This window comes from Xenopus laevis, chromosome 4L (genome assembly GCF_017654675.1).
Source record: "Xenopus laevis strain J_2021 chromosome 4L, Xenopus_laevis_v10.1, whole genome shotgun sequence".
Lineage (NCBI taxonomy): Eukaryota > Metazoa > Chordata > Amphibia > Anura > Pipidae > Xenopus > Xenopus laevis.
The window spans coordinates 30,989,822-31,012,036 of NC_054377.1; the positions used below are offsets into that span (position 1 = coordinate 30,989,822).

The 22,215-nt window shown below is 38.2% G+C and overlaps 1 protein-coding gene across 1 annotated transcript in view; it reads left to right on the forward strand.

Annotated features, from left to right (window-relative positions):
• pc.1.L (pyruvate carboxylase, gene 1 L homeolog) overlaps positions 1 to 22,215 on the forward strand; it is a gene marked incomplete at its 5' end in the record, with an annotated part of 159,199 nt that overhangs the window by 35,429 nt on the left and 101,555 nt on the right. The window contains 1 exon segment of the mRNA NM_001089757.1: positions 20,551 to 20,669. Coding sequence (NP_001083226.1) covers positions 20,551 to 20,669 — 119 coding nt within the window.

The following is a 22,215-nucleotide window of genomic DNA, read 5'->3' on the forward strand; positions in this document are numbered from 1 at the left end:
CTCTGCATCCAGGTTCTAAGGGCACATGGATGCCATTAATAGTGGAGTCATTTTGACAGTTTAGCAGTTATGCAGTAAAGTTTAGTTTATGTGCCCAGTAAAATCTAGGGCATTCCAGTAGAGGGCAGCACAAACACTGAAAATACCAAAGACCACTATTATTTTATTGCTATTGTAGCTGAGGAGAAAGATTTGTATATTGCTGTTATTTTCCTCTGCAGTGCCAAGTCAGCTTCTAAATAATATCACAATAAAGGATTTCCTCTTCAGTATTTCAAGCATTTTATTTAACAATCCTGGTTATCAAAATTAATTTAGAAGGACCTGCTCTTGCCAGATTTATAGTTAGATGGTTGGTCTGTAGAGGGTGAGCTACATGGCACTGTTGGGCCTCTTGGTTATTCTCCCACTCCATTCATCATGTAGCTATGTAACTACATGGCATAAACCCTGGTAGCAAGCACTCTTGTCATGCTCCATCTTTGCCTCTCCAACCTTGACCAGATCGGACTACTCCTCCCACCACACTAACTGACAACATTGATAGACTGAAGGGTATTGTATAAACTGGGATTGCACAAAGACATTGAAGCTGACATAAGCCCGCATGTTTAGGATTATTACTTAGTATTCTGTCTGGAGAAGCCTCCTGTAAATTGAATCAACCCCTGGGTTGCCTACCATGTATGGACCCTTGTTGGAATGCCTGTCACAAAGTCTGACAAAGAAAAAAAAAAAAAATCAGAATTTTTTTTTTAAATTATCAAGAAATTTGAATATCTTTAAAAATAAAGCAAAAAAATATTATGAATCAAAGTCATATTTATCAGATAAAGCCATAGAATAATCAAAAGTACCCAGCACTTTCAACCAGTTACATTCTATCTGAGAACTTATTTCCGTTTTAAACTTAGAACTGGACCATATGTTTAAGAAAGGGTAATGCTACAGAAAGAGGAGATATACTTTTTAGGGGTAATTAAGGTTTCTGCTTTCTACCTCTACCAGCACAAGCATAAAATAATTTATAAATGAAGACCTGTTAAAATTGCAAGTGAAGTGCTCCCAAATTTATTAAAGTTTATATATGATATGATGCACAAGTAAATGTTTATATGCATTTTCTATAAAATGGGAAGCACCCCACCAGCATTTAAAAGGGACTGTCTATCGCTCTGGCTCTCTCTCCCTTAAAGTGGTTGCTGACCTTCCAAACTCTTGTTTCCAGTCAGTTGTTTTCAGTAGGGATGTAGCGAACCGCCGATAATGTGTTCGCGAACGCCGTTCGCGAACACCGGCAAAAAATGCGAACAGTTCGCGAACTTCGAACATCCGAAAATCGTTTGATTCGAACGATCGAAGGATTTTAATCGTTCGATCGAACGATTTTCGTTCGAATCGAGCGAAAATCGTTCGATTTTAGCGACCGAATGGTCGAATGGTCGAACGATTTTGACGCGAACGCCTATTGGCGAACGTCGCGCGACGTTCGCGAACTTGCGGCGGACGCGAACAGCCGATGTTCGCGCGAACAAGTTCGCCGCAGAACAGTCCGCGACATCCCTAGTTTTCAGTTTGTTCACTAGAAATGAATACTTTTTTTTTTAAATTGCTTTACATTTTGTATTATTGACCATTTTTCCAGAATTAAAGTGTAAAGTTTAATGTTCTCTGGTGTTCTTTGGTGTTTTCTCGTGTTTCAGTAATCCAGGTGCAGATTCTGAACTATTACAATTGAATACGTTAGTTGATATATTTCTCAGTAGCATTTGTGAAGTATTAGCAACTATTGTATCAATAATAACAGCTTTAGAAAGACATAAGGTGAAAATTAAGCTTTACGCATTAGAAAAACAGTCACATACAGAAGTTAATTGAAAAAAGCCTATTTCTGGTGAGCTATCCAAAAACTTTTTTAATAGAAAAAGTGTTGATAGGTGAACTACCCCTTTAAAATAAATAAACAGGTCTTCCTGAAATAAAAAAAAGTTTTCCTATGTAAACGTTTGACTGAAATCTGTGAATGCTAAATTCAGCAGCAGTGAAAGATTTAAATAAGATCGTGTGTAAGCACACAACCTAAACCTCCCCACTTTTAAGGGTACTGGCATGTGAGTAGATTTGCCATCTGCGGTACATCTTCCCCTTGTGAAAGCTTCTGATCTCCACAAGTAAAATACATTGCTCATTGCAATCTGGCGTAATCACGGGAAAATGCAAAAAGATATTTACTGTGTTTAAAAAACTCCTTGCGTGCTATTGCCCTAACAAACTGTTTCTAATGTTTCCACTGTACTACACTTGAATATACAGCTGGCAAAAAAATGGTAATTGATATCAAATACGTACATTTTTTTTTTTTTTTGGAACTATATACAACCTTCCTAATGCAGAGCAAACAACTAAAAGTTTGGTAGTAGTGCTGGAGATTGGAAGTGATTTAGCAGAATGTAGGTAACTTTTACTCCACTATAGATATGCCATTTCTATATGCTAGGATCTGTTTCAATATAAAATCTCAAACCTTCGAGTTACAAGTCAAGTGCAGCTGTGCCTATTGATAGGGGAACCAATTAAATACAGTCACCTGAACCAGGCGCTACCACCAGCATTCACACAGTGGCCTTTGTCGGTCACATAGTTGTGCCCAAGAAATAGGTTGCATTGGAGCAGGCCCCTGTCAGAACTCTGGCGCTATGGCTTGGTTTAGTAATGGTGGACAAAATAAGGCACGGCACACTCATCCTGAATGCCAGAAATTAAACCAACCGGAAAATTTTTACTGCAGTTACATTTGATTCACATCAAAGCACAAATACAATTGCAGAAATTTTAACACTTTGATTGCAGTTACACTGGACCCGACTCATACTGCAACAATGCTGGAATTTTGGGCAAAACACTACATTGTGGGTAAAAACATTAAGATTATGCTCAAAATTGCTCACTGCATTTGCAGTGGTAATTTACACCTTATATGACTTATACAATCAACATGAGACATAATTATTTTAGGCTACAAAATGAATATCACAAGAGCTTGACAAACGGAATTCTGTCTTCATACAGTCTTGTACATTGGAGCAGTGTTTTCCAGTCTCCAGGTCACTGTTGGATGAGTCAGATAATTGCAGATATGTGTTCTGGTTAAGTTTTCAAATCCATATTTTTCGATTTCTTGTTCTGATATTATAACCTTCTTTATATATGCCGAAGAAAAATACAGCTGGAACATTAATAGAAGGTGTACAGTTTCAAAAGCTTAACAGAGACGGTAGACAGCAGTTGGCTGCTGTCCCTTGCTGCATCCCTCAGAGTCCATACTTTAAATCATTTCAAGTGTCTTAAACATTTTTGCCAGGTATATGCTAAGAGGATGAGCTACACCAGCATATATTCTGTTTCCATCGAATTTCATGTCATGGAGAACAGTAAATATTTGTTGTCAGTAAATCTTATCAAATACATTGTTGGTAAGCCATCTGGTGTCATGGATTTCTGCCAGTAACAGGTTACTCTCCATTTAAGGAGGACTTTGTTTTGACTGGTATTGTTATACATTTTGATTATTAATAGGGATTTACAAAACCAGCAAAATCCTTCCTTTTGATCTACGTGCTCATTAATAGCTTGTTGGCCTCCTACTGTGATTTCATAATTTCTTATAACATGAGTTATTGATTGTCATTTGTAAAGGAAGCACATGTTCAGCTATAACATGTACTATATAATAATTATATTTTACAATCAGGCTGTTTTAAGGCCTGTGTCCCACAAAGAATTGTGATAATCAGTAGAAATCTCAGATGGTTGCTTTGCATTTGTAGGTTTGTTGTGGGAATTGTGAAACCGTGTGAGTAGCCAAATGCCTTTGACTTAACATTAGCAATTTCAAGTTGACCCCCATTTATCGCAACACATACAACCATTATTTTAACCCAGATGTTGCATTTTTCTTATTAGATTTCTATTGAAATCACTAAACAGAATTGGAAATGAATACTTATATGTTTTCTTAATCGTATTAAAGGAGAGCATGTTATATTGTATGTAAACTTTTTCTCTTCATTTGAAAAAAGTGGGGAATAAATAGACAAATAAAACAATCTCTGTATATTTTAAGCAAGAATGAATCAAGCAAATAACATTTTGTTGGAAGGGTAGAAATTTTTAATATGGCTTTCACAGAGTAAAATGGGCAAAATTAATGTTGTAGTAATACAGCATCCGAAATCTACGTGCAGTAGGCATTCTTACTGTAGCTATAGTTACGGGAATTATGGATATTTGATTGCAGAAAACAGTACTGTATTTCCGAATTGTACAATACACTGAAGACAGCACATGTGCGAAGCACCACTTTAGGGGATACTTTGAAGGTGAAAATAACAGTTATTAAATAGCACATAAATTTGTTGATGCACTGAATTTACCATTTTTACCATGTCTTAAGATAATTTTTTTCAGGCAAATACCAAATCTTCGTTAAACAAATTAGCCAAATCCAAACCCTAGTCTGTATATTTAAATATGAGCAACCTCAACTAAGATTGGATTACCCACACCTGTTATCTTAAGCTGTCCAGTCCATTAAAAACACTTGACTTTAAGGGCAATGACACATGAGATATTTTGTTGCTTGCTATTAATCTCGTCTACAGTGGGCGGCAAAGCATCCCTAGCTTTCTTTCCTCCAACTAACATGAAAATGGCCATTTGGGACACATAAGTGTTGTAGCTACTTTCTAAAGTAGTCCAAAACTTATGAAAATGTTTTAGTGCTCAAAACAATCATACATTTATTTAAAATTTAAATAATCCCAAAAGGACAGAGGTACCTCCAATGTAGCACCCAGTGGAGTGAAATACTTCAGAGGGGAGGAGTTCAGGGACCATGGAGCACTGAAATGCCTCTATATACAAATACAGAGCTTTAGCTTGGTGCAGAAAAGGGCTAGTGGATGAGCAGGTTTTTTTTCTTAGGTTAGGGGAGGAGGATTCTAGTAGCAGAGCAGAAAGACAAATTAGTGTTAAGTTTTAAGTTGCAGTAGTCTAGGCAGGCGTGTCAGTGTTGGTTGAGAGACAAAGGAATGCATTTTATAGTATTGTAATGAAGGTAAAAATATCTTTATAAACACAAATATGCGTTCTAGTTTATGGAAAAACTTTGTTGTACCTGACTATTGCTTTTTTCAAATAGTTATCTCTCTATCCAGGGGAAATAGATAGCACAGTTTGTAATATATCAGATGCGGCATGGCTTCAGCAGTTCCCTGCCCTTCCCCGTCTGGCAGCAGAAACTTGGAAGGAAGAAGTGGAAAGGTAGTGGAAGCTTAGGGAGAGTTATGAAAAACATTTATACAGTATAAGTCACAGGCAGCTTGCAAAGAGCTGTCTAAATGTTTTCAGGTGTCAGGGGTTCTCCACGTTAGATGTGTATACCAGGTTATAACTGTTATAACCGACACAGAAAGACTGACAGTTTGTGAATCCAGCTTCACTTGTATTCAAGGGTAATACCTTAGTATTTTATTTATTTGTGATTGACAAAGGATGTACAGTGTTTGAATCCTTGAAAATGAGAAAAAATGATCTTTGTAATAATCTCTTGAGAACATCATGCATATTTTACAGCATGCAGCATGATTTGACGTGTGGGAGAGATGTGTGCTTTTTTTTGTTCTATGCCGACCTGCCACTTTCATGAAAGACATTCTGGCGATACTGCAGGGCATAAGTGATGTGGCAGATAAACAATATCCATAATCCATATCCATAATGATGATGTATATTTTCTGTGCTTTAGAAGTTACAGGTATGCACAGGTGCATTATTTTAGCAATATATGGGAATACTTGTATCTTTGATTTTCCTACATATCTATATTTTAAGAGCCAATATCCCCCCCATCCAATGTATTCTAGAAGTGGGTATAATATATCCTGAGAAGAGTTATTTGGTTATTTAAAATATAAAACAAAAATAGAGACTTTCAATTTAACTGAATAACAAAGGTGTAAATGTATTTATATTTTTTTTGTTCTACACTACGCCGTACAGTATAAAATCAACCCAGAGCTTATCTTGCTCTCTCTCGGTTTATACATAAAATGTTGATGAGCGTACTTAATGTACTGGTCTCTGTCGTCCAGTTCTTTCTTGACATATACCCTAACCTAAGCCATGAGTATATTTTTAAGCACTGGTATGAGATCTGCCACTCTCTCTATATTTTTTCTTTCATTGGGGGTTGGGAAAATGTGGAAGATGGACTCAATTCACATAAGATGGATAGACCCTTTATTTATTCCTCCCCTTCACAAATATACAGCAAGTCTACTCTGTAAACTATAAGAGAGCCACCAAAAGCACAATTATAACATAAAGGACAAAGCAATACCAATGCTAACTCTTAAAAGAGAAGGAAAGTTCTTTTAACTTGGAGGTGCCAAAAGTTAGGCACCCCCAAGTGATTGCATGTACTTACCTGAAACCCCGGACCAGTGCTCCTATCAGGAGAAAACTGCACTGGCCCGGAATTCTTCTAGTGAGTACCACAGAGCGACCAACTTCAGGCTTGTTCTATCTTCAAATTTCCCGGGGTAGACACAGATGCAGTAGAATGAAATAGCTGACTTTTTAGTTAAAATTCTGGGCATACGCAGCAGTCAGAAGACAATTGCTCTGTGGTGCTTGCTGGAAGAATTCTGGGCCAGTGCAGTTTTCGCCTAATAGCAGTAACGTAACTAGAAGGGGGCTGGCCCTGGTGCATAAATAAGTGAGCATACTGTCCAGGGGCACTTTCTGGAATAATGCAATATGTGGGTAGGACTATCTAGTGTAGTAGATGGGGCTTTTCTTATTGGGGGGGGGGGGTTAGTTCTCCAACATATGTATAGCTATATTGCCATGGTAAACTACTTGCACCTTGCAAAGTTGGACTTCATGGTTCAATTCCAACCAGGGCAATAGGTTTATGGCTATTGTTCATTGTATTAATATGTTCAGGCTTGCAACAAATATAAATGTACAAAAAGTGTTATTTTCTTTTCTATTATAAAATAGAACAGTATTGGAACAGTAGCAGAACATATATAGTTTTGTTGTTTGATGATTTATCGCACAACCACCTTAAGGATTTTGGTCTAGATTGCAGCTCCAGGCCCATTAGAGCCTTAATCCTGTGATAAACATCCTTGTTTGACTTGTCTGTCATTGGAGCGTTAACATCCCACGTGCCCCCTGGCTGTCTGTGTAGAAAATGCTGTATTACAAAGAATCTGTCTTTATTCTCTGCTGCCTTCTAGTTTTCTAAAACACGTCTCTTGGCAGAATATACAAATCTCATCTTGTTACATTTCACAATTATTAAATATTTTTGCTTCCAGCATCTCTTAATGTATCTTCAATAACTTTCTCAAAACTAGAACTGGTTTGCTAACTAAAGGAGGTGTTTTATACATTTCATACATTCCTTATTTACACTTATCCAGTGACAAAGATACGTGATTGCAAACGTTAGTGCTCTAATTAGAATAAAATAAATGTTTCCTAGCTCAAGCAATGTTGTTTTTGCCAATTACAAATTTAGAAAACTGCATGTAATGTGAATTGCTGAGGGACAGGCTTTGCATGTAAAGAAGTATATGGACAGTAAGTTCTGCTTCATCACCATTTTCAGCAATGCTCCAGAAGGAAACCTGGTGGGCAGAGTTGGTATTAGTTAATACACTACCATTTAGAAGATGAATAGCCAAATAAAAGTAAGACAAAACAAAAAAGCTTTGCCCACAGGGACCCCCCTGCAACTGTACATTCTGCTTCCTCTGTAGTTGCACCACTGTTTGTATGGCTGGCAATTTGTTTTTCTGTCATTGATTTAAGGTTCTATGCCTTTATATTGGAAAGTTCTTAGTCTGGTAATTGTACGACAAGGAACATGAGCTGTTTGTGTGTACTGTTTTCTTTTCTCTGAAATTATTTTTGCTTGATATTGAGACAATATTGAGATTAATTGTAATCCGGCACTTGACACTTCAAATTTTAATCACATCATAGATACATGTCATGTAATCTTTGCTGAAATTAGGAACCAAGTTCTGACCAAAAAAAAACTATTTGTCTGTATTCTTTTACATAATGAAATGCAATTGTTATGATCTTTTCTTGTTAAATGGGCCCTGCTGGATGACGTTTGATATAGTGCAATGTGAAGAGAGGGTAAATCATCCTGCCATTTTTGCAATGTCCATGCTGTGTTCCATCAGGTAGTGCAGGCTTTATTTTCTAGGCAGCTTGCTAAATGCGGTTTTATCCATCTCGCTCACTCTCTGAGATTTCTCTTTAGTTGCTTAGAAACTATAGTTGTTTACTGATCTCCCACTGGAGAGAAAAAAAAAACACTTTGGATTTTGGCTATCCACCATAAAATAATTCTGAAAGTAAAGTTTGCCATTATGAATTCAGATTGAAAGTCAGTGTGACCCATTTCACACAATAGAGATGCAGTATAAACAATGCAGGGTGGCTTAATCCGGATGTGTGGAAATTACTCGCCACTCTGCAAGTTGTCCATTCTGCTTCTCCTGCCATCTGCTAATTGACTAATTTTTAAAATGCCCAAAACAACTATGTACATATATACATACATATATATCTAAATATATCTATATTAGTTGAAAGTAAATGTCAAACCACGTGTTTAGTTAATTTTGAAGTAGGAAACAACTATTGCAGGAATCAGTGTATTAAAAACATATTAATAATATTAACGCTTGGGTGCATCTTATTTTACAAACTTTAAAGCATAAGATCAAAGTAATGGTAATTGTTACATGTACAGGAATGGAAACTGTTTTCCAGAATGCTCGGGACCTTTGGTTTTACAGATAAGGTATCTTTCCGTAATTTGAATCACCATGCCTTAAAAAAATGATTTAATTGATTAAACCCAATAGGCTGGTTTTGCATCCAATAAGGATTAATTACACATTAATTGGAATTAAGTACAAGGTACTGTTTTATTATTGCAGAGAAAAAGAAAATCATTAATTTTTTAAATTATTTGATTATAATGGAGTCTATGGGAAATGCATATAACTCCGACAGGCAGACGGCACTTCTGGAATGTGGTTTATTGGAGTTGCTGCTGTTAGACACCTAACGCGTTTCGGGAATGTATCTCTTAAGGTGGCCATACACGGATAGATCCGCTCGTTTGGCGATGTCGCCAAACGAGCGGATCTCCCTCCGATATGCCCACCTTAAGGTGGGCAATATCGGGCTGATCCGATCGTGGGCCCTAGGGCCCAACGATCGGATCCTAGCGTTCGCCAAACGGGCGGTCGGATCGCGGGACCGCATCAACGAACAGATGCGGCCGCGATCCGACGGGATTTTTAACCCCATCCGATCGAGATCTGGCCGACTTTCGGCCAGATCTCGATCGGGGAAGCCCGTCGGGGGCCCCCATACACGGGCCAATAAGCTGCCGACTTGGTCTGTCGGCAGCTTTTATCGGCCCGTGTATGGCCACCTTTAGTCATAGGCCCCTATGACTAAGGGATACATTCCCGAAACGCGTTAGGTATCTAACAGCAGCAACTCCAATAAACCACATTCCAGAAGTGCCGTGTGCCTGTCTGAGTTATATGGATTTACAGTGGGGACACTGTTGACTGAGCACCTGGAGGAGGGGAGGTTCGGTGAGCTGAAGCGGTCTTTACTTTTACTTTTGTCTTATCTATGGGAAATGGCCTTCCTGTAATTTTGGATAACAGGTTTCCTGATAACTGATCCTATGCCTGTACTAAAGTTTGGAAACCTTCTATTTGACTAGTAATAAACGCTGGCCCTAATTACTTCATAGGGCAATAATAATCATTAGGACAAATTGCAGAGCTTAATAAAATCTGACACCCCCAAGTTTTGGGCTCTCTCAACAACCATGGGTTCCTCTAAGCAGGCGATTGAGGATCTAAAAAGTAAGCTAATTGATGCCTATATTGAAGGCTATAAAAAGATTGCAAAACTCTTCCAGATGACAGATTGTCATGGAATATGGGTATCTAATCATAGTATAGTTCTAGACAATTGGATCGAACACTCTGTAGGATAGATAACAAAGAGTGGAGGTACATGGAACATTTTCTAATTGGACCAGTGTTGTTGTTGTTTCTATTTTTGCTGACGATGCTTCACAGTGAGAGCAGTGAAGTTGTGAAATGCCCTGCCATATGATGTGATGGCAGATTTTATTAATATTTTGTCAATTTCACATTGTGGTCTTTGAACACCATTTATATATGTGGTTAAGATCAGCTCTAATGAAACTAAATTGATCCACACATTTTTGTGAGCATACCTTACTATGCCTTTTATATTTTAAGCATTTTTGAGAGTGTGGCATGGTTTAATTCATCTGTGTCATAGTATGTGTTTGATATATAAACCCAGTTTTGCTCTGTATCCATGCTGCTGCTGATTTGGCGTAGGACTTGCCACTACAATAAAGGGTTTAGGTCCCCTTTAATTATGAATTATGCATGAATTATATGAGTTATACATTTAAGCAGAGTAACAACCCCATATAGATTACCACTGTTAAATTCCTAATTAGCCCTTACTATAGGAATTCTCTAAGGCAAAGGTTCCTAAATTGTGGGGCTGGGGGCCCACAGTATTCAAAGGGTGTGGATTGTCTAAACAACTAAGTTTGCATTGCCTGGTATATGTCAAATCTCTTTCTAAACATCTAACGTTGTTCTACAATGCTGCATAATAGATTCACACATTTATAAATGATGATAATGTTTTTTCCTGCGAGGAGATCCCATTCTTCTTTTTATTTAGTTGACATTACATTAAAATCCTACAAGACAGTTACCGTGGAATCAGTTCACACAGCTCCAGGCAGTTTGATCTAATAAATTCCATTTCCTATTAACACATGAAAGGGGAAAGCCTTTGGATGCCGTGTGTGTGTAATTAGGCATGAGATGTTTCTAATGCACTTGCATGACCACTTTATCATAAAAGAGATAACCATGTTCATGTCCAGTATACTTGCACATACTTGTATATGCATATATAAACCTGGCAGAGCATTAAACATGTTAAATTTTATGTTCTAGTGCCAATGTCAGTTCTGCAAATGTACTGTGATGCCATCTTAAAGGGCTACATAACACTATATCAAATGCAATGCTTTAGCTACCAGTTAAAGCAATGTTTTTTTCATGATAACACCATGTTCTCAACTGTAGTCTTTGGTACTTATCATTATGAAACTGTTACATGTTTGTTGAGCAGTTATAACAGTAGTGCATTCCTCTGCATCATGTGGCTCTCGAGTGCCATGTTAAAGTCAGCTGTATTGTTGTCCTTTGGCCGCAAATATGGAATGGTGGAAAGGGATTTTTTCACCTAGCCCCAGTGACGGCTTCGCTCACATCGCCACACTTCGCCAGGCGAAAATTTGCCAGGACAACGCTAATTCACTAAAATGCAAAGTTGCGTCCAGGACGCAGAACGATGGGAAGTTTCGCTAGCGTTGGCAAATTTGCATGCGGCGGGAGGCTAAATTTCAATGGACGTATATGTTGCAGCAAATACATTACACTACACAAGCCCAGGGAACCTAAATAAAAAAAGTTGTTATATTGCCCTACACATGTGCCCAGTGTATAGTTTATGTGCCATATGTAAGGAAATCTAGGGGGGAAGCCGGGTACCCTAAAAAAAATTACAAACTTTTGCAGCCTATCTCCCTGAAAAACTGAAAAGTCGCCAGCGTTTTTTGGGACTTGGGAATTCTTTTTGAGGAACTTCTATCTACTGTATTGCACTTCGCCTGGTCTGAGGTGGCGAAGGCAAGTCCGGCGCAAGAGGTAATGTTCAGTAAAATCCGCATCTTAGTGAATTTGCGTAGTTACGTTCATTCGCCAGAGCGAAAATTCATCTGGCGTTAGAGTGCGAAGTAGAGCTAGAGTCTATCTCCTTCGCTAGCGAATTTACGCCAGCGCCCGTTAGTAAATTGACAAAGTCCCAAAATTACGTCATGCTGGTGCATTTTTGCCAGCGTTAGTCATTTCACCCTTTAGTAAATTTGCCCCAAAGTAATGTATAACTTTTTTAATTTAGAACTACCTAAATACACAATGTTGTTTATTTTTACAAATACAGTATGTGTTACAAGATTAACAATTACAGTATGTGCTAAGAGACAGGAATTGCCTGCGCTGCAGCTCACGTGGGTGAATTGCATATAGGCACAATAGGAATGTAATTATTACTTCTATACAGTGCTACGCAATATGTTGGTGCTATATAAGTACATGTTAATAATGTTGTGCACCTATCCTTACAGTAATTTCTAAGATTGTATCAGATACTGTTCTTCTGTTCCAAAAGGTAGGATCTGAGAAATGTAGGTTTAGTAGGGCTTTGAAGAATATCACAAGGTTTTTGAATGCTATGCTTTGCATAATAAAAGTCTGGTTCACCTTTAAGTTAACTTTTAGTATGTTATAGAAGCAACTGTTGCATTGGTCTACATTTTTTCTTTTTTTTATATTTTTTTAATGATAAGCCTTCTTTTTGTGACACTTTCCAGCTTTCAAATGGGGGTCACTCAGATACTCTGTAAGGCTACAAATTTATTTTCAATGCTACAAATTTATTTTCAATGCTACTTTTTATTATTCCTCTTTCTATTCAGGCCCCCTCATATTCATATTCCAGTCTCATGGTTACTAGGGTAATCATACTACAGATTTTCTATTATTCATTTATGCCATAGAGAAAATGTTTTAAAAGGTGCTGAAGGGCCAATGGATTATTAATTTTTATTGACCCATTTATAGTTGATATATGTTTATTATTGTAGGGCAACCCTAATCTGTAACCTTTTTAGCACATTGCTGTAATTAGCTGTTTTTTTTTTGTTTTTCTTGGATTGTTGTTGATCCCTTAACAATACAATGTTCCATCCTGTCATTGTCTTGCCTCTCTGATACTGTGTGTTTACATTCCCATTTCCAAGCGTACAACATAAAACCCCGCCAGCGTATGTTTTTATTACTGCAGGTGTCATGCTTTGCAACAGCAGTTTTTATCAAGAAGATTTAGCTGCATAAGTTAGCAATAACCTGACTCCAAAGAGGATTTCTCTCCTCGGAAAACCGCAGGGGCCGCGATTTAGTGCTGCGGAGAAGCAAACGATTCTAGCCGCAGCTGACGCCACAAAACACAAAGAGGTCATTAACAGGGGTGATAGGAGTCGATTTAAATGCACAAACCAGTTTCTGGTATAACTTTTTTTAACTGTTCAACTACATGTAGGATGTTCTAAAGATATGGTTCCTTGCCAAAATATGAAAGTACTTTGCCTTTATTGTGCAGAAGATGCAGCATGTGTAGATATCTCCTTTTAAAGTACTTCCTTTGCTACATTCACATATTTATTCTCCTTCTGTTCTTTTACAGCTTAAGTAGAGCAGGGAATTGTTTGCAATATTTGGAATTTTTGTATTCAGTATGTGCAGCCTGCCATGTGCCTAAGGGGAAAAAGAATAGATATGCAATGCGCATGCAAAGTGCCATCTAACTGGTGCCCTAATGTAGCACTAATAATTCATTTACAGCTTCATTCATGCTGCCCAAGTGTGTAGTATCCTTATGGGTTCAGCTAAGAATATGCAAAAAACTTATCAAGCATGCTAGCTTAACAACTGCTCAATTTACGCTGGAGGCACAAGGGGCATTTCCCCTGCTAATATGTTTCAGCCAGAGAAGTTCCCAAAACCACTGCTGCCTTTTTAGACTGTGAATCACCAGTACTAGTGCTTCATGCAGTTCACATTACAGTCAAAAGAAGGTGGCAAAGCAGTGGCGTAACTAGATGCTACTGGGCCCAACAGCAAATTCTATTTAGGGCCCCAAAATATTGATAAGTTGACCTAGCCTACCAAGATATATTAGAATTGCTTCACTGATCCCGTACACTCCTGCCCCTGCAACTGCTGTGTCTACTTCCTCTCTAGCTACATCCCTGTGGCAAAGGCAGTTTTTGGTGCTTCTCTGATGCTAAATGTGCTGGTGAACTTGCTGTGTGCATTTAATACAGGTACAGTATTTTTGAAAATAACTCCACTGACTTGATGATACATTTGGCAAATGTTTTTCTGCACTGCCCCTTCCTCGTTTGCTTGTGGAATGTGCCAAATTCATTGTCTGCCTTTCTCATTTGTCTATAAGTTTAGCCATCAAGCTTGTTGGATTGTCTCTCTTCCTTTTCATTGCACTTCCCTGTGCTATTTGTTTATTCTAGCAGCACACACCATCTGGACTGCAGTACTGCTTTGCAGAATTTATAGAGAAGAGAAAGAGATTGAAATAAAAAGCAGCATATAGGCAGCTTGTTGACATCTGTCTGTTTGGTCGGTTGGAGGAATCAAATGCATTTTGGGTGTAATAGACCATGCTGAACAGTACCCTGTGGAACATGCACATAGTATCACCCAAAATTTGTGCCTTCTCCCAATGAGTACAAAAGAAATTGCCTGCCACTTCTAGTACCTAGGAAATGATTAATTAGAAAAGGGAATTGCATTTAATGGATGTGACTCTTGACAATGTGGTGAAAGCACTTGTTATGTAAGATAGATGTACATTTGTGAACTGTGTGCAAAATGCTTCCCCACGACAAATTAATTTGAGTTCTGACCCATTCTAAGGACTATGTTAATGCACTAAAAATAAATGTAGCATGTTCTAATTTCCCACAGCGTGTATATATATATATATATATATATATATATATATATATATATATATATATATATATATATATATATATATATATATATATATATATATATATATATATATATATATATGGCTATATATTATATAGCAGAGAGTTCGTCATTTGAAGATAATAAGATCACGTGATGTGTCCTTCCACTACAGAGTAAAATAGACAACAGGTTTGGATTTGGAATTGCAAGAAAGGTGGATCACCATATTTGTATAATAGATTCTCCGATAAGGAGTGATATAAGATTTCTTTCATTATTATTGAAGCTCAAGTAAACAACTTTATGTAGTCAACCTGAAGTGTTTTCTAAAAATAATAATATAGTAATTATTGGAAGCACTTTGCACAGACTGCAGTTTTACTTGTTATTCTTTACGATATTACTCCAGTCTTGCCATTTTGATTCATTTAACAGTGCAGTTTGTTATATTTAAGGGTATAGCCACCTACAATTTTAATTCAGATAACCGCTAACATTCTAATGTGTATAAATGAGGTAGGGGCATCCTTCTGCTTTTATTCCTTTTGAATGTCAGTATATCAGCAGCTATTTTAATTTGAGTTTAATGTCTAGCCTGAACACTGTTTTCTTAATCTTTATTAGCCATATGCTGCGTGTGTTGCTATTTTAACATAAAGTATTGATTATCTGCCGTTTCAGGCATGGCTTTACTGATATATGATGTGTATATACAGTAATTGTTCTGAGTATGTTGTAGAAAGAGTTGTTTCCTACAGCGAATTGCAAAAGCCAGTTAAATGAAAATAACTCTAAATTTTTTAACATCAGGGCTGGACTGGATGGCTCTTATGGACACCGCTAGCCCAGACCCACTCCCTGCCCTTGCTGCCCCAACCACCTTCTCTGGCCCCAGTCGTGGAAAAGGAAGGTACGCATATGCGTGGGCTAAAGGGGGCTTTACAGCAGGGGTGGGGGTCCGGAGGGGGCTTTGCCGCAGGGGGGCCCTCAGACAGCAGCCTCTGTAGTCCCTGGAATCTGTCCAAAATTCATTCATCAAAAATTCATGACTCTGAGTGGTTAATGTTAAAGGACCAGTAACGTCAAAAATTTTTACAAAAAAATTCGTTAGAGTACAACAAAAAAAAAACACCAACACAAATTAAAATTTAAAATAGCAAAGCCTTTATTAAGAAATAACTTACAGAAACTCCACTTCCTGTCCTCTTCAGAAACGGCGAAAGGGCGACCATCCATCTGCAGCGCTTGATTTCTCCTCCTGGTTATACACTGACAGCGTGTCCTCTGCCCGATCGCGTTCTCCAGCTCTTCTACATCCAACAGCAGTATGAAGGCGATGTCTCCCGCTCCTCCGCTCCAGGAATGCAGCCCTGACTGCCGACCCTGTGCCCACTCCGTCACTGTCAAGGCAGCTGAAACAAAGCAGCCGCAAAAGAATGCGTCCAACACTGAGCCGGCGGGAGGAGTAAATAAAAGTAAATCATACAACCCCGGCAGGTCCGCATTGAGTGTATTAGGAGGCTGCGTCTGCACTGCTCCAGGGCGAAAGGCTGTCCCCCACAAAATCCTACCGGTTCACGATTCAACATTCAGCAGCCAAACAGCCGTTTGACAGAGGGAGCAGCAGCAGCTGCAGGCGGGGAGCAGCACGGCTCACCAAAAGAAGCTCGTCCTCCTGGGGTTGCCGGCTCAGTGTTGGACGCATTCTTTTGCGGCTGCTTTGTTTCAGCTGCCTTGACAGTGACGGAGTGGGCACAGGGTCAGCAGTCAGGGCTGCATTCCTGGAGCGGAGGAGTGGGAGACATCGCCTTCATACTGCTGTTGGATGTAGAAGAGCTGAAGAAGGCGATCGGGCAGAGGACACGCTGTCAGTGTATAGCCAGGAGGAGAAATCGAGCGCTGCAGATGGATGGTCGCCCTTTCGCCGTTTCTGAAGAGGACAGGAAGTGGAGTTTCTGTAAGTTATTTCTTAATAAAGGCTTTGCTATTTTAAATTTTAATTTGTGTTGGTGTTTTTTTTTTGTTGTACTCTAACGAATTTTTTTGTAAAATTTTTTGACGTTACTGGTCCTTTAAGTAAATGATTGCCATTGAAAACAATAGAAATATACAGTAAGGTCCATAAATATTTGGACAGTGGATGTGATTTACTTAGACTTTGCTAAAGAATTTGATTCAGTGCCACACAAAGTTACTGGTTAAATTAAGGAATGTTGGCCTGGAACATAGTATTTGTACCTGGATAGAGAACTGGCTAAAAGATAGATGACAAAGAGTGGTGGTAAATGGAACATTTTCTAATTGGACCAGTGTTGTTAGTGGAGTACCGCAGGGTTCTGTACTAGGTCCCTTGCTTTTCAACTTGTTTATTAATGACCTGGAGGTGGGCATTGAAAGTTCTATTTCTAAATTGTTCAGAACTATAGGTTCAATGCAGGATGCTGCCACTTTGCAGAGGGATTTGTCTAAGTTGGGAAACTGGGCAGCAAACTGGAAAATGAGGTTCAATGTTGATAAATGCAAGGTTATGCACTTTGGCAAAAATAATATAAATGCAAATTATACACTAAATGGCAGTGTGTTGGGAGTTTCCTTAAATGAGAAGGGTCTAGGGGTTTTTGTAGACAACAAGTTGTCTAATTCTGGGCAGTGTCATTCTGTGGCTACTAAAGCAAATAAAGTTCTGTCTTGCATAAAAAAAGGGCATTAACTCAAGGGATGAAAACATAATTATGCCTCTTTATAGGTCCCAGGTAAGGCCTCATCTGGAGTATGCAGTGCAGTTTTGGACTCCAGTCCTTAAGAGGGATATAAATGAGCTGGAGAGAGTACAAAGACATGCAACTAAACTAGTTAGAGGGATGGGAGACTTAAATCATGAGGGTAGACTGTCAAGGTTAGGGTTGTTTTCTCTGGAAAAAAGGCGCTTGCTAGGGGACATGATTACACTTTACAAGTACATTAGAGGACACTATAGACAAATAGCAGGGGACCTTTTTACCCATAAAGAAGATCACCGTACCAGAGGCCTCCCCTTCAGACTAGAGGAAAAGAAATGTCATTTGAAGCAACGTAAGTGGTTCTTCACAGTCAGGACAGTTAAGTTGTGGAATGCACTGCTGGGTGATGTTGTGATGGCTGATTCAGTTAATGCCTTTAAGAATGGCTTGGATGATTTTTTTGGACAGACAGGGAGGCCCACTTACTAAGGGTCGAATATCAAGGGTTAATTAACCCTCGATATTCGACCATTGAAGTAAAATCCTTCGACTTTGAATATCTCGAAGTCAAAGGATTTACCGCAAATACTTAGATGGAAGGAAAAACCATTTGATCGTACGATTAAATCCTTCAAATCGGATCAAAAAAAGCTTAGAAAGCTTATGTTAGCTTAGCATAGGCTAACATTGGTGCTCAGTAGGTTTAAAGTGGCGAAGTAGGTAGTCAAAGTTTTTTTTAAAGAGACAGTACTTAGGCTATCGAATGGTCGAATAGTTGAATGATTTTTAGTTAGAATTGTTCAAGTCGAAGTCGTGGTCGAAGTAGCCTATTCGATGGTCGAAGTACCCAAAAAAAACCTTAGAAATTCGAATTTTTTTTTACTTCAAATCCTTCACTCGAGCTTAGTAAATGTGCCCCATTGTGATACTCTATAGTTAGTATAGATATGGATAATTTATGTGAAAGTAGGGAGGGGTGTGTGTATGGATGCTGGGTTTTCATTTGGAGGGGTTGAACTTGATGGACTTTATCTATTTTCAACCCGATTAACTATGTAACTAACTATGTAAGAGACAATTTTTTTCTAATTTTGGTTCTGTACATTACCACAATGAATTTTTTAAAAAAACAACTCAGATGCAGTTGAACTGCAGACTTTCAGCCTCAGAATTAATTTGGCTGCTTCTGTCCTGTGTCACATCATTAATAAACACTAGTGTCCCAGTGCCACTGGCATCCATGCACGCCCAAGCCATTACACTGCCTCTGCCATGTTTTATAGATTATGTGGTATGCTTTGGATCATGAGCTTTCCACGCCTTTTCCAAACTCTTTTTCCTGCCATCATTCTGGTAGAGGTTGTTCTTGGTTTCATCTGTCCAAAGAATGTTTTTCCAGAACTGTGCTGGCTTTTTTAGGTGTGTTTTTTTTTTTTTAGCAAAGTCCAATCTAGCCTTTCTATTCCTGCAGTGAACCCTCTGTTTTTACTTTCATACAGTCTTCTCTTTATGGAAGACTTGGATATCGATATGCCTACCTCCTGGAGAGTGTTGTTCACTTGTTTGGCTGTTGTGAAGGTGTTTCTCTTCACCATGGAAATTATTCTGCGATCATCCACCACTATTATCTTCCGTAGACGTCCAGGTCTTTTTGAGTTCACCATTGCTTTCTTTCTTTCATAGGATGTACCAAACTGTAGATTTTGCCACTCCCAATATTGTAGCAATTACTCGGATGGGTTTTTTTCTGTTTTTGCAGCTTAAGGATGGCTTGTTTCCCCTGCATGGAGAGCTCCTTTGACCGCATGTTGTCTGTTCACAGCAAAATCTTCCACATACAAGAACCCGCCCCCCTCAAATCAACTCCAGGGCTTTTAGCTGCTTAATTGATAAGATAATGCCATTACGAAGAAATTGCCCACACCTGGCATTTGAGTCAATTGTCCAATTGCTTTTGAGTCCCTGAAATGAAGTGATTGTGTTCAAAAAAGGCTTTAGTTCCTCCCATTTTTATGCAATTTTTTTGTTCAACCCACTGAATTAAAGCTGAAAGTCTGCAGGTCAACTGCATCGGAGTTGTTTCATTTAAAATTCATTGTAGTAACCAAAACTAGAAAAAAAGTTGTCCAAATATTTATGGATCTAACTGTAATCCACTCTGAAGGCAAATATCTATTTTGCTCCTGTTTATCATTTCTGGAAAATTTTTTCCTAATTTATGATAAATGTTCTTAATTATAGGAAGCTGTTGCAAGGAGTTGGATTAGTAATTAGAATGAATAGGTGCCAAACTCCATATATTAATTCTGAATAAATAAGGGTAGAATTATACTGTTACAGAAGTGTCATAGAAGCTGCATTTTTATTCTGTACTAAATGAAAGAAACTTCAATGGAATGACAAAATGGATACTTTCATTTTGCACTTCAAAACAGAAAGTAACATGCTGTACATAACAGCAATTCTCCATTGCCTACCAGACTGCATTACCAACCAGGTGCTGGGTCATTAATGCTATAAAACCTGTCCAGAAATAGTTGATCCATGATGCTTTTTGATTGGTCTTACAGTAAAGAAAAAACCCTTCCTATCTGCAAATGAAACCACCATTCCTCTCTAGCTTCAATGAATGTCCTCTGGTCACCTTCACCATTGATTCATTAGGCTTTAAACCACTTCAGTTTGCCTTGCCTTGCAATGTGTTTTAATTTAGAAAGTCTCAAATACTTCTATTACGTTTAACAATCATGTTCTAAATATCTTAAAATGCAGAATTATTGCACTATAGCTTATATAGATAAACCCCATTTTCTTTCTATAGGAGATAATGGAACTTGTGAACCAAGAATAAAAGGTGTAGCAAGGGGATTTACCGATCTCCCAGTCATCTTACCGAGGATACCAATATCATGATAAAATAAAATCAAAGAAAAATATATTCACAAAATACAGTATAAAAGATGGTATCTACAAGATGATGAACATAAACTCTAGAGAAAAGTAACCACATTATGCCTTTACCTTGTCTGCAGGTGGGTTATGAGAATGCCGGCACTGTGGAGTTCTTGGTGGATAAACATGGCAAGCATTACTTCATAGAAGTCAACTCCAGACTCCAAGTTGAGCATACAGTAACGGAAGAAATTACAGAGTAAGTAATCTCAAATATATGAGATTTGTGCTTGTCACAGAAGAGCTTTTAAAGAGGTTCTTCACCTTCCAAACAATCCAGTTGTTTTCCAATTGTTCATCAGAAATAAAACCTTTTTAAATTGCATTCTTTTATTTTTTACAATGTTTCTAAATTAAAAGTGTAATATTTTTTTTTTAGTCTGGTAGATCAGTAATCCAGAGCAGATTCTGAACAATTATTTTGCTACATTAGTTGATTTTTTTTTCTCATCAGTTTATACGGAATATTAGCAGCTATTGTATCAATTGTAGCAGCTGCCCTTAATACACTTTAGGGATTCTGCTCAGCAGGGCCAAAGATCAGAAATGTAAATGTAGAAAGAGAAAGTAGAAAGTAATCAAATGAAGTCGTTATTTCTGGTTAACGATCTGAAAACAACTGAATGAAAAAAGTGTTTGAAAGATTTGGAAATGCATGTTTAATTCTTTATGTTGCATGGTCTGCAGAATAGCAACAAAATCAATGTTTAACTTTTCCAGATGTCATTGCATTGTTCCACTAAGCTACTTATTCATTTTTCCCTTATGGCCTTAATTCTTTTGCCATATATGTCTAATTGGTCCATTTATTTGACAGAATGTCAGTAGTGGGCGATTCACCGGGGTGCACATGCATGCCTTGATGTAGTAAATATATGTATGCATTTCCCTAATCCATTGGTATTTCAGCCTGCAGCGGTGTGCCCAAACCTGCTTTCTGTTATTATATAATCCACTGGTGGTTAATAAAACAAACAAATCACCCAACGCAAATGTTATGTTATTTTCAGTGGGCATACATTTTTGTCAACGGCTTTGTTGAAATAGGTAAATGTTTTATTAGAATAAATTATAAATGCAGGATACCCATCTGCATTCCTCAATGAATAATAAACCAGAACGATACGGTTTGGCAAATTTTGGTGTACATGCAGTTTAAATGTATTTATTGTATTTATACTGGATGTCAATTTTGGTAAGGGGTTATAGATAGGGATGTAGCGAACTGCCGTTTTGGTGTTCGCGAACGCCGGCAAAAAATGCGAACGTTCGCGGACAGTTCGCGAACTTCGAACACCCGCTAAAATCGTTCGATTCAAACGATCGAAGGATTTTAATCATTCGATCGAAGGATTTTCATTCGAATCGAACGATCGAAGCCATTCGATCGAATGCTTTTCATTCGATCGAATGCTTACAATCGTTCGAACTAATGGAAATCGTTCGATTTTTAGCGGTCGAAGGAATTCGAATGGTCGAATGGTCGAACGACTTGTATTCGAATCGAACGCGAACTCAAAATGCTAACGTTCCCAAACGTTCGCGAACATTCGGCGGACGCGAACGGTCGAAGTTCGCGCGAACTAGTTCGCAGCAGAACAGTTCGCTACATCCCTAGTTATAGATTGTCCATTTTATTTTCAAAATGAAATCTTACAATGCTAAACACACAGCCTGTATTTGAGGTCTCGCCTTAATATACAACCATGGTCCCATAACCTTTGATATAAACATAGGGAAACGTG